The sequence below is a fragment of the Callospermophilus lateralis genome, chromosome 3 (assembly GCF_048772815.1).
Source record: "Callospermophilus lateralis isolate mCalLat2 chromosome 3, mCalLat2.hap1, whole genome shotgun sequence".
In the NCBI taxonomy this organism is placed as follows: Eukaryota; Metazoa; Chordata; class Mammalia; order Rodentia; family Sciuridae; genus Callospermophilus; species Callospermophilus lateralis.
Window position 1 is genome coordinate 78,741,782 of NC_135307.1, and position 13,694 is coordinate 78,755,475.

General features: G+C 42.3%; 1 protein-coding gene across 1 annotated transcript; it reads left to right on the forward strand.

Annotated features, from left to right (window-relative positions):
- The first annotated feature begins 3,368 nt into the window (after positions 1-3,368).
- On the forward strand, positions 3,369-12,902 carry Pnp (purine nucleoside phosphorylase). Its single transcript, XM_076850510.1, has 6 exons — positions 3,369-3,493; positions 6,059-6,228; positions 8,603-8,706; positions 8,888-9,063; positions 9,157-9,347; positions 10,834-12,902. The coding sequence occupies exons 1-6, from the start codon at positions 3,483-3,485 to the stop codon at positions 11,049-11,051; spliced, it is 870 nt and encodes a 289-aa protein (XP_076706625.1). The 5' UTR covers positions 3,369-3,482; the 3' UTR covers positions 11,052-12,902.
- Positions 12,903-13,694: the final 792 nt, after the last annotated feature.

Genomic DNA, 13,694 nt, shown 5'->3' on the forward strand with positions numbered 1-13,694 from the left:
AAATGTACAAAATACCCAAATCTGTACCCTTCAGTGGTTAAAAACCTCTGAGGAAAACAGTAAGAGAAGTAAAGATGGTTTGACAAGGACAGGGACAGGACAGGACTCCAGACAGGATTTAAGCAATCCAAAGCCTGAAAATGTGATCTAAGGCGTGCTAGGCCTCATAGGGCAAACTCTTCTCAGGGTCATGGGTTAATCCAGGATTAAAAAAAAAAAATAGGGTCCAAATGATTATGTAGGTGTTTGGTTGCTGAACCTGAATCAGAGTAAAGTGTAGAAGTAGAGATGTAGCTCAGAGAGTGTGCATCTACTGTGTGTGAGACTCTGGGTTCCATCTCCAGCATGGTGAAAGAAAGGAAAACAATAACAACAACAAAAAACAAACAGAGTAAAGTGTGTTAAGGTCTGAAGATTATGTCACTCTGACCAAGATATTGTCTGGTAAACAATCTTTGCCTACCACATAAAGGTGCATTTTTTTTTTCTTTTGCAGTTCTGGGATCAAACCCAGGTCCTCACAAATGCTAGACAAGTATTCTGCCATAGTGCTACACACTCAGCCCTTTTTTGTTTTATTGTGGGGCAGAGTCTCACTAAGTTGCTCAGGCTGGCCTCAAAATTGTGATCTTCCTGCTTTTTTCTCCTGAGTAGCTGGGATTATAGTTGTGCATCAGTGTTTTTGGTAATAACATTATATCTCTGAAGTAAGACATAAATCAAACTGTTCCTCACAGAAAGTTGGAGAAACACTACAGAAAGTTGAACTTGTTCCTCAGTTTTCCTTTTGTAGATAAATGTGGCAGATCATATTTTTGTGATTTTTTAAATTTTGATTTTTTGTGATAACTGGGTTCAATCGCTGAGCTACATCCCTGCCAACATCCCCTGCTTTTTTTTTTTTTTAACTTATTTTTACTTTGAGACATAGTTTCCCTAAATTGTCCAGGCTGACCTCAAACTTTTGATCCTTTTACGTCAGTCTCTGGAGTAACTGAGATTACAGGTGTATTCAGGGCATTAGGCTTTGTGATTTTAATACACTTAATTTCTGGGTTGTGGTGTTGCACACCTATAATCCCAATGATTTGGGAGGCTGAGGAAGAAGGATTGCAAGTTTGAAGCAGCCTCAGTAATATAGAGAGGCCCTAAGCAATTTAGTGAAACCCTGTCTCAAAATTTAAAAAAAAAAAAAAAAAAAAAAAAGGTGGTGGTGATGGTGGTGGCTCTAAGGATGTAATTTAGTGATTAAGCCCTACTGGGTTTAATCCCCAGTACAAAAAAATAAAAATAAATACACTTCCTTTAGGCAAGAGTTCATTAAAATTAATTGATTAGTTTTGAACTTCCTTAGGCATAATTATGTTCTAATCATATCTTCTATGTAAATTGGATTAGATTTGGGGAATTTAAAAAACTGTTCAGCAATCAAATATTGATAGATATTTCCTTGGACTGATTTTTTTACTTATGACTGGTCTCCATTATTTTAAATAATGCTTTCAATATTCCACTGAGACACAGTATGATTTGAAAGAAAGTTTTGCTTTTGTAATGAGACAAATCATGCTGCTGTTATCATTACTAAGATTACTAGATAATAATAAAAATTACTAGGATAGTAACAATAGCACTAATAATGCAATAACAATAATTGCCAGGTACATTGGTGCATGCATGTAATCCCAGTGACTCAGGAGGGTCATAAATTGGGGCCCAGTTTAGACAACAAAGTGAGATTGTGTCTCAGAATTTAGAATTTTATAAAAGGACTGAGCAGGGCCTGGGCTGGCAGCCCAGTGGTAGAGTGCTCGACTAGCATGCATGAGGCACCACATAAAACAAATTAATGTATCCACCTAAAACTAAAGATACATAAATAAATAAATATTTAAAAAAAAAAAAAAAAAGGACTGAGCAGGGCATGGTGATGCACACCTATAATCCCAGCAGTGGGAGGCTAAGGCAGGAGGACTGAAAGTACAAAGGCAGGGCTGTGATTGTGGCTCAGTGGTACATCACTCACCTAGCACGTGCGAGGCCCTGGGTTTGATTCTCAGCACCACATAAAAATAAGTAAATAAAATAAAGGTATTGTGTCCAACTACAACTAAAAAAAAAAAAAAAAAAAAAAAGAAGAAAGAAAGAAAGAAAAGAAAAAAAAATAAGAAAGTTCAAAGCCCTTGAAAATTCAAAGAAAGTTATCGAGGCCCTAAGCAATTTAGCAAGACACCCCACCCCAGGTTCAATCCCTGGTATCAAAAATAAATAAATAAATAAAAGAACTGAGGATGTATCTCAATGGTGACAGACCTCTGGGTTCAATATCTAGTACCCAAATAATAATAATTAATATTACTATTGTAATTAATTGCCACTAGTAATTAATATAATAATTATGATGATGATAGAATAAATTACTTATTTGGCATTGGGCCCAGTTCTTTACATATACTGGTTTTTCTTTACAGATATTATTTTCACTCTTGTGTTCACAGCACTGGGACTGTTCTGGTGCATGGTTGATGTTCAATAAATATTTGCATAATGAATGAGAAAAACAGGATTAGAAAACAGTGACTTGAGCAATGGTGGTGGGTAAAATGGCAAACAAGAAAGATTAGAGATAGGAGAGAGAAAAAGTAGAGGATTCCAATAGCTAAGCAAGGGCTGTTGAGATATAATTTGATGTGAGGTTTGTTAAACTTGTAAGAGTGGGAGAAGAAATAGCTTAATTCTTACAAAGAGGTTCTACTGTGTTGTTCTTTTGCAGGAATTTTCATTGCGGGATAATTCCTTGTCTTGTTATCCTAATTGCCTGGATCCAATAACATGAACCCCACCACACTTTGGCCATCCATCCTGTCTGGGTCTAGGATCCTAGAATTCTTGCCATAGAAGTTTTTTCTTCTTCTAATCTAGGCCTAGATGTGTTTCTGCAACCTCTGCACGTCAGCATTGTTACACCCGGCTTCCCTTGTCCAGGGGACAAGGCTCCCTTCATTTTTATTCTGCGGTTTCACAATCTAAGGTTTAACATTTTTCTCTTTTTAAATCTCTCACGGCTTGCTGTACACACAGTCCGGAATGAAGATAGGCAGTTCAGGAGCTCTCCACCCTTCTTCTACCCCTCCTCCTCGTAGGCCTGTTTTGCTGAAAACCCTAACCCTGAGAACGGAAATGGGTTCAGGGAGGAAAGGCTGGATGCCTCTAAAGAGGAGAGGGACCAGCTCTGGAAAGAACTCTGATTAGGTTTACAGCCTGGGGCGATTGAATCAGGGTGTGTCACCATGGAGACGGGGCTGGCCGGCGTGCTCAGCTGCCATTGGCTGTGGACTCCCGGGCTTGGGGATATAAGCCTGCGCCGGGAGAACAGTGCCCTAACTGTGCGGACCAGACTCGGCTACCGCAACTGCCACGCAGCTCAACCGAGCCGAGCGAGCGAAGACCGGCAGGATCTTGGGCAGGGAGTCGGCAGCTCCATGGAGAACGAGTGAGGCCCGGGGACCCGGGAGGCCCTGGGGAGGGGAAATGGCTGTCACTCAGACCTGGGAACTTGGCACCCAGGGCCCAGAGGTGGCTGGGGGAGGGAACGAGTGCCCTGATGATGCAGAGAGGCCTGGCACTAAGCCTCGTGTCTGGGTCAAGGCAACAGAACAGTGGGGCAGCCAGAGCCGGCGCGCGCGGGAATCGAGCTGGGTAGCGCCACCAGAACAGGAAGGGGACAAGTTTGTGTAGAGTGGCAACTCTAAGGGACTGTTGTGCGTCCGTGCGTCCGTGTGTGTGTGTGTGCGCGCGCGCGCGTGCACTAGGGGTGCAAGTGGAGAGGGAAGTATACCCCCAACTCCATACCAGGGAGGAGGTCTCCCACCCCATATGCTCTTCACAAATCCCCATTCTAGAGTCTGGGTAAAGCACCAAGTACTTTCAGGGGGCGAATTCTTAGTTTCTGCTTTAGAGGAAAGAATGCTCACTTCCCTAGCCGCTCCTCCTTTCCCTCCAAATTGGAGGTCCTCCAAATTGGAGGTCGTGAATGGAGTGTCGAAGGAAATATTTATTCACTGAGCTCAGCAACAGACAAGTAACCACGCCTTCCCACACTTTTGAAAAACTCTTCTCTCTCTTGGTCCAAGTAATCAACATAACATTAGGGATCACAGTGGCTTTGGATAATTAGGAATTCAAGGTATTCTTGGGGGACAGATCATGAATGAGGAAGTCCTATGAGCTGTGAATGAGACATGCCAAGTGGCCATGCTTAACAGTTCTTTCAGTTCCTTTTTTGCACCTCTGGGGGATGCTAGTTGATTAATTTCTTGCCGACTTTTTTGCTTCTTTGCATCACCTTGTACCTCTATTGCTTCCACCCAGCTCTTACCCAGTCATTTCCCTGAGAACCGCCTGGTTTATTTATTTATTGTTTTTGAGGTGGGGTCCTATCTACATTGTCCAGGTTGGTCCCATACTCCTGGACTCGACCAGTCCTCCCAGCTCAGCTACCTGAGTATCTGAGACTACAAGTGGACATTGAGGCACCCAGTTCCTAGGCTCTGCTTTTAGAGAGAAAAATTTCCTCTGGAGGCTTGCTTAGTTGTGTTCAACATTGTTCCACCTCTGAGAACAATCTTTGATCTTTTAAGATGGGTGTGAGAGATTGGACATGAAACTGAGAAATTTCTGGATTGATTTTTGTTGGAGGCATAGGGATTCTGGGTAAGTGTATTTGCCCTTTGGTCCCTGAAGGGTTATGTGAAGGGAAGATGGGAGTAGGCAGGGAAGAGGAGGAGGGGCAGGAGAAAGAAAGAAAGGAGACACAGGAGGAAAGAAAGAATCACAGACAGAAGGAAAGCAAAAGTAAGTTTCAAACACTGAGTGTAACAGAGCTACATCCCCAGCCCTTTTTATTTTTTATTTTGAAACAGTGTCTCACTAAATTGTCTAGGCTGAACTTGCTATCCTCCTGCCACAGCCTCCTAGTTGCTGGGATTACAGGCGTGTGCCACTACGCGTGGCTTGGAATCTACATTTTTAACAAGCTTCTGAGAATTATGGTCAGTCCTATAGCCTTTGTTGGTGATGTGGATTGAGTCTGGTGTTGTGGATTGAGTCAGCTTTTTTGCAATAGTTTAGTGTCTGATCTTGGGTACCTTTGCAATTACCATATGACAAGGGTCTGTTCGGCCCTAGGAATCCCAGAAATAATGATCCAGGGAACTAAGAATGGTGCATAGAAGTGCTCCCAAACAAACAAACAAAAACAAAATGAAAGCTGAGAATATGGCAGCTCAGTGTGGAGTGTTTAACTAGTATTCATGAAGCGGTGGTATGGTCCCCAGCACTGCAAAAGAGAGAGAAAGAAAAAAAATAGTGTTAAGTATTTTGGCTGAGGAAGAAGCTAGAGGGTGAGGATCCAAAAGGAAATTTGGCTTATTTCTGTCTTCAAGGTCATTAGTCTTAATTACATTTTGAGTGTCCCCAAGGAATAGATAGGGTGCTAAGGAAGATTGTATTAGATCTGTTACTGCCCTCAGGAAGGGCTCAATTCCATTTTGAGTGCTCGCCTTAGCCTTACATACCTTGATTTGATTATTCCATTGCACTTCTCTGCACCCTGTGGTTCTCCTCTCTAAATCTTTGTCACAAGGGAGAGCTATTAAACCTGCCTGTGCTGGGGATATATCCCAGGGCTGGCATGCTTGCCTGGCATGTGAGAAGCCCTGGGTTTTGTCCCTCAGGGTTGAAAAGAAAAAAAAAAGAAGCAGCAGCAGCAAACAAACTTGGTGATGTTAACAGCATTGCAGTTGTGGCTGTTAGTGGACACAGGTTCACTAACTTTTGCCAGGCACTACAATGGAAAGAGTCACACACTAGACTTCAGTGGGCCTGATTCAAAAGAGGGGTGGTGAGTGATCAGTAAACATAGTATGGCTTCTTCTTGGCCAGCTTCTCTGTCCCTGTTGCCCTGGTATACCTGCCAACCTTTTTTTGTACTGATGGTCATTTGTCTCTGATGCCTTTGGAATGGGAGAACTGACTTTATTTTCCTTTTGTTCCCTAGATTCACATATGAAGATTATCAGAAGACTGCAGAATGGCTTCTCTCTCGTACCAAGCACCGACCTCAAGTGGCAGTGATCTGTGGTTCTGGCTTAGGGGGCCTGACCAATAAATTAACTGAGGCCCAGTTCTTTGACTATAGTGAGATACCCAACTTTCCCCAAAGCACAGGTACTGGCAAGGGGAAGTGGGGGATAGGACTGAGGTATTCTGATGGGAGTCTGTGGAACTCAGCCAGGGAGACCAATGTGTCTACTCCTGGACCTAGCATTTGACCTCAAAAAAATGTTGTTAGAGAGGAAAAAAAGACTACCATGAATCAGAATGACTTGAGAAGAGATTTCCCCTCATAGAAATCCCATAATAGACAGGGCATGTGTGTGTCACTGTGAGTATGATGATGTCTTTCTGTGCTTTACTGACTCAGCTCCTTACAATAACTCTACAATACGTCCCCACATGTGCTTCCTCCCATATACTATCATTACCACTTAATATACACCTCTCCAGCCTGCAGCAAAATGGAAACAATGCCTGTAGCCTCCCAGGACAAGGTCAGGCTTCTGTCCAGTGTCTTCCTGCCATTTTCCCCAACTCTAGCTCCAGGCCTAGGATAAGAGATGTGGACCATGTTCTTACAGACACTAGATTAATACATGATTGCACAAGGTCTGATTCACACTGACCCTTTGGAAGGGGATGGAGGTGGATGTTCCCCACACATAATGGGGAATTGAGGGATGAGAAGATAGCACATCTAGCATTCCTGTAACAGCCAGAAAGCTCTAAGGCTAAGTTAGAAAAGGGCTAGGTGAAACAGGCACAAGTAAAGGACAGGGTGGTTTATTTGGTTTACTTATTCTCAAAAAACTGACTTCCCTTGGTTTATTTATTAATTTTTTAGGTTTCTATCTTCCTTCCTCTTTTCTCTGCAGAGTTCTACAGAGTTAGGACTTTTAATAAATACTTAAAAAACCCTTTGGAACAAGACAGAGACCAGAGCAGGCGGGTGTGGGAATGGGGGTTGGAAAAGGAAAAAATACAAAGAGGAAGGGCATAGTTCTCAGAGGGAGAGGGTAGTGACATTGGCTCCACCTGCCATGTGACTGCTGCTTCCAGTGAGCAGGATATTGCACTAAGTGATAATGAGTTTTTATCAGTCTTTTTATTTTTCATATTCTACGTTGGTTTTCTTTGCTTTTACTACTTATTTATTTTAAATTTTAAAAAATTTTTGGAAATAGAGATTGAACTCAGTGGTGCTTTACTACGGAGGTACATACCCAGCCCTTTTTATTTTTTATTTTGAGACAAGGTCTTGCTAAGTTGCTGAGGCTAGCTTTTAACTTATTATCTTCCTGCCTTAGCCTTGTGAGTCTCAGGAATTATAGGTATGCCTTACCACACCCAGCACTACTAATTTTTTTTAAGATAAATTCTGTTTGTGTAGCCCTTAATACTTCCTCTTGATTCTGGCCCCTCTCCCAGACCATTCATACCCTCAGGGATAAATTGGCCATCCATTAGAAGGGGCTGTCAGAAGAGGGAAATGGTGATATGGTTATGTTTGTGGGGAGTTATCTGTATTCCAATTGCCATGTATACCTACCTTGGCATGCATTCCCACAAAACTGTACTGTGCATCATAAGGAAGATTTGCATGGGCCCAAATTCAGCCTCTTTCCCCCTTGCTCAGAAGCCTCCTCTTTAGGAAGACAATGTATACCTGAGCTTTCTTTTGGAATGAAGAGGCATATTCTTTCGTTAGCATAACACAAGGATATTCTTTTTCAGTACTAGTGATTAAACCCAGGGCCTCATGCAAGTGATCTTCTAATGAACTATCTCCCCAGCCCTTTTTATTTTTTGAGTCTGGGTTTTACTATGTTGTCCCGGCTCCCTTGAACTGCCAATCCTACCTTCAGCCTCCCAAACAGCTAGGATTGATTACAGGCCTGAAGCAGCATGTCTGGGTTTATTTTAAGAATTTTAAAAATTTTGGAAAAAGCCTATAATTACTGCATTCATTATCACCAACTTTATTTCTTAGTCACTTTTACTTTCTTTCAAATGTCTTTCTCGTTCATTTGGGAAAAAAAAATATATTTTTTTTTGTATGCAGTTCTGGGGATTTAACCCACAGGTTTTCTACCACCAAGCTACACCCCCTACTCTGGCCTTTTTTTTGAGACAGGGTCTCTCTAAATCGCTTGCATTGGCCTCAAACTTGTGATCCTCCTGTCTTAGCCTCCTAAGTTGCTTGGGACCACAGGTATATACCACAGCACTGACTGAAACTGCTTTAAAAAGCCTTTTGCTCTTTCTCCATATATTCATATGGAGCATCCTTACCCACATAGCTCTAATCTCAGGATACATTTTTATGATTATAATTGCCTGTCTTTCCACCAGACTTAATGCTTTTTGTTTAATTATAACTTTAATGTGTTAAGCACAGGGAGAGAGTGGCTCCTAGTAGGTCCCCAAAGGTTCTGTGTTATATGAGAGCATAATACCGTTCTTTTTCCCTTTTGTTTGTGTACAGTGCCAGGTCATGCTGGTCGACTGGTGTTTGGGTTCTTGAATGACAAGGCCTGTGTAATGATGCAAGGCAGATTCCACACATATGAAGGCTACCCCCTCTGGAAGGTAATCAGGGGCAGAGGGCTGGTTGGGTCTGGAAGAAGTGGAAGAGAACTACTCTTTTATTGCCTAGCTCTTTGGACGACATAGACTTTTGGTCCCCCTTTTCATCTTTCATGTATTATGCACATCTGCCTAAGTAGATGGTGAACGTTTGAGAAAACTTTTTCTAACTTTTTCTTCTAAGGTGACATTCCCTGTGAGGGTTTTCCGGCTTCTGGGTGTGGACACCTTGGTGGTCACCAATGCAGCTGGAGGGCTCAATCCTAATTTCGAGGTTGGAGATATCATGCTGATTCGTGATCACATCAACCTACCTGGTTTGGGTGGTCAGAACCCTCTCAAAGGGCCTAATGATGAAAGGTATGTATCTGGCTCTTGAGTATAGGGTTTCAGGACTTTTCTAGGAGTTGTGAGAGAGTCCATGTTTCTGAGATAATACAACTTATGCCCTAGGTTTGGAGTTCGTTTCCCTGCCATGTCTGATGCTTATGACCGGAACATGAGGGAGAAGGCTCTCAGTACCTGGAAACTAATGGGAGAGAATCGAGAGCTACAGGAAGGCACCTATGTGATGGTGGCAGGCCCCAGCTTTGAGACTGTGGCAGAGAGTCGCCTGCTGCAGCAGCTGGGGGCAGATGCTGTTGGTGAGAAGGGGAATTTGACTGGGGATCTAAAAGAGCATGGGGGAGGAGTAGATTAGAGACTCTAGTTAGTTCAAGAGGATCTTATTTAAAGGAAGGTTGGATTCAACTGACTTTCAGGAAACCAGTGGGGAAGTTTAATGTTACAGCACAAGAAACTTCCCCTCTGAGTAGCAAGGACTTAACTGCTTCAGTGATAATAACCCAACTCATGATTTGAAATATTTCTAAGAATTATTATAAAAAAATATCAGTAAAGCTACTGTCTAACTCAGTCTGGAAGGTGGACTTCTTTATTTAGTCAGTTATTCCTGACTTCAAAAGTAGCATAAACACACTGAAATAACACATTGCATTAGCAATATATATATTGAACCCAGGGGTACTTAATCAACTGAGCCGCATCTCCAGCCCTTTTTTATATTTTATTTAGAGACAGGGTCTTGTGGAGTTGCCAAGTGCTTTGCTTATCTGGTGAGGCTGGCTTTGAACTCAAATCCTCCTGCCTTAACCTTCTGAGTTGCTGAGATTAGCTAAACACTAATTTAGCACTTCTTTGGAAGTTTGAGGTTTTTGGGGGGTGAGGGGATGTGCTGAGGATTTAACCCAGGATGCTTTACCAGTGAGCAACATCCCTAGCCCTTTTTATTTTATATTTTGAGTCAGGGTCTCACTAAGTTGCCTAGGGCCTAGCCTTAAACTTGATCCTCCTTCTCACTCTTCCTCACCTTTGAGCCTTCTAAATTGCTTCAGCCTCCTAAACTTCTGGGACTACAGGTGCGTGCCACTGTGCCTGATAAATTTTTAAATTCCCAAGTTATGAATGATAGTCTAGCTGGGCATGGTGGTGCATGCCTGTGCTCCAAGGGTTCGTGAGAGTGAGGCAAGAAGATTGCAAATTCAAAGCCAGCCTCAGCAACCTAGCAAGGCCCTAAGCAATTCAGTGACACCCTGACTCCAAATAAAAAAAATTAAAAAGGGCTGGGGATGTGGCTCAGTGTTAAGCACCTCTGGGATCAATTCCTGATATGCTACCGCCTCCCCACCCCCCCACACACACACCCAAAAAAAAGAAAAGAAAAAGAAACATGGTCTAAGCCAGCCTCAGCAACCTAGCAAGGCCCTAAGCAACTCAGTGTCTCCAAATACAATTTTTTTTAAAGAGGCTGGAGATGTGCCTCGGTGGTTAAACACCCCTGGGTTCAATTCCTGGTATGACCCCCCACTTCCCCCCCAAAAAAGAAAGATGGTCCAAGCCAGTCTTAGCAACCTAGCAAGACCCTAAGCAACTCAGTTGACACCATGTCTCCAAATAAAAAGTTTTTAAAAAGGACTGGGATGTGGCTCAGTGGTTAAGCACCCCTGGGTTCAATTCCTGGTATGGCCCTACCCCAGCCCCCCACCCAAAAAAGAAGAAAAGATAGTCTCAAAGGTGAGGAAGAGTCATTTGTGATCCCTAACAGTTTATTTCTCTCTTTTTCCAAATCAGGCATGAGCACAGTACCAGAAGTCATAGTTGCACGGCACTGTGGCCTTCGAGTCTTTGGCTTCTCCCTTATCACTAACAAGGTCATCATGGATTATGAAAGCCTGGAAAAGACAACTCATGAGGAAGTATTAGAGACTGGAAAACAAGCTGCACAGAAACTGGAAAAGTTTGTCTCCATTCTTATGGCCAGCATTCCGCCCCCTGACAATGCCATTTGACCAGCCTTGGAGTGGTCCAACCACTAATGGGATCCAAGTAACTACTACCTTCTTTGGCCCTTTTCTGGGTCATGTGCCTCTACCCTTCCATAATAGCAGAAAGGAAAGGAGTGGAAGATCCCCGTCCTTCACCTTCTCCACTTTCCCACCAGATACTTCTGGTACCAGATCCTCTTGCTCAATTGTCTTCTCAGAGCAGTTTGTTTTCACCTCCATTCTTGTAAGAGACGGAGCCCATGCTCTGTCACACCTGGGGATATACCCATGGTTTGACATAGGCCTTTGACTGTCACACAGTAGCTCCTACTACTGCCTCACCTAAAGCACTAGAGACCAAACAAGACCAGCCCAGAACCTCCTGGAATTTAGTTAATATCTTAATGTTTTTATAATAAAGAGAGATGAAACAATTTTTCATTTTTTGGGTGCAATTTGGTGTGAGGCTGGGGCACAGCCCAACACTGGCATGAAAAGGTGTGAGCCACATATCTCGTGTGACTGTCTGCTTCTCAGACAAGTCGCTGAGAATAGGGACAAGATGATGTGTGAGCAGCAAAGGATGAAGAAAAAAGCCAAATGTTGAAAGATGTTATAAGCTGAGGGAGGGCTAACATCTGACACTCAATGACCACTTCTTCAGACCAGTCTTTGCCTCTGTCCTTTCTTCTGATTGTTTCATTCCCTGTCTACCCTCATGAATATCTGAATTTATTAAGCCCCTTACATATCTCTTCTTGCATTACTTCCCCTCTACTCTCGCATTCTGTAGCCATTCTCTCCATCACTACATTCTGACAATGTAGTGGCAAGCATCCTATTGTCTGCTGCCAGTGTCCCCCCTGCTGACTAGATTCCTGCCAGTCCAGGCCAACCTCTGAAGTTAGTTCATACCCAGCTTCTTTGAGGCCCTTCTTTCTTCCTACTCTTTGCTTTCTGGGCTGTAGTCCTTTCACTTTTGCTTGATCAGAACGTTCCTATCATGCTGCATGTAGGCATTGTTACACAATTAGCTGGCATTCAGCTGGCTGGCATGATTGAAAGCACACTGCCCTCTCAAGTTTATGTGCCTTTTAGGAAAGGACAGTACCAGCTGGTGCCGCGCCCCTCCTCTGACTCAGGCAATGGCAAGGCGTCCATCCTCTGGAGGAGTGCAGTATGTTTCTGGGAATGGGCTGGTTTGTTTTTGTATTCCTTTAAGAAGTATGTGACTTCTCATATGACCATTAAGTATGAAGGAAAAAACATGACTTTCCCAATAAATGCAACTACTTCTAAAGAATAAATCTGTTTGCTCTAAATGCAATGTTTCAGCTGTGGAATGTAAATTGTTAATGTTTAATGAAAAACCCCCTGTAGGAAAAACAGTCAAGGAAGTTTTTGAGAAATTAAATTAAAATCTAGAGAAGAAGAATTAATGTTAAGAAGACAGATTAGTGCTTAGTAGTGGGCAACTTATTCTTGTTCCTGTGCACAATGGTTTGTGCTCTTGCTCTTGTTTGATTAAAATTAGTAGCCTCTCTTTTCAAGTTAACCACTTGCCATAACCGTGGCACCGATTCTAGTCAGTAAGTCAAGAAAGAATAGTCAAGGTATAGGTCAATAGTCTGGGACATTTCTAACTATTATTAAAAGCTAACTAAGCAGAAACAGCTCAAAGCAAAACGAGAACTGAAAGTAAAAATGCTTGCTTATGCATAAGCCAAGATACATTCTTCTTATCTAATTGTAGCTACGATTTTGTTTCTTTGAATAATGATTCCTGTTTTGTAACCACAAAGAACTGCGAACTTGCCAAAATGAAAAGTATATATGATTAACTTCACAAGTAAAGATTGGGATTCAGCACCTTCACTTTTGTGTCTGTTGTTTCTCTACCCCCCTTTCGCCATCCGTTACATTCATTGTTACATTCATTTCATGAGACTCCTCACCATCCATTTGTCTCCTGTTGGAGCTGGACTCTGAAAAGCTGGGAATGGTGGTATGTGCCTGTACTCCCAGTAACTCAGAGGCAGGAGGATCACAAGTTTGAGACCATCAATTTAGTGTCTCAATTAAAAAAAAGGCTCAGATTATGTGGTTTAGTGGTAAAGTGCTCCAGTACTTGGAAGAGAAAGACTGATGATCCTCTAATGTCCTAGTGTTGACATTTCAATTGTTAGTGGTATAATATGGAAGAGGTATTTGGAACAGGAAGCTTTTTGAAGAACTCTTTCAAGTAATCCTTTGTTAGTCACTGACCAATTTAGCTGAGCCTTGCTTAAAGAAAAAGCATCCTGGAGTGGTCCTGTCGCCACTTTTCCTCTCCACTGACCACTAAAATCTTCCCCAGACCTTTAAGGGAACTGCTAGTATCTATTTGTTTCTGAGAACTGGTTTAGAGGGCAGGACTGTGCATCCTTTAGATATATACTATTACATTCGTTTCATGAGATGGTTTAGACATTTTTCTTTATTTTTAATATTTCTTTATATAGCATTAGCTAACAATATTAAGTTGAGAATATAAAAATGGTACTTCTCTCAAGTGCCCTACACATTTATTTATTTATTTTTGAGGGAGTCATGGGAATTGAACCCAGGGGCACTCTACCACTAAGCTACATTCCCAGCTTTTTTTATTTTATTTTATTTTATTTTTTT

Excerpts from the sequence above, each read along its gene's own strand:
- Pnp (XM_076850510.1), top strand. Across the intron at positions 8,707-8,887 it reads AAGGCTACCCCCTCTGGAAG|GTGACATTCCCTGTGAGGGT; the intron begins GTAATCAGGGGC and ends TTTTCTTCTAAG. Across the intron at positions 9,348-10,833 it reads GCTGGGGGCAGATGCTGTTG|GCATGAGCACAGTACCAGAA; the intron begins GTGAGAAGGGGA and ends TTTCCAAATCAG.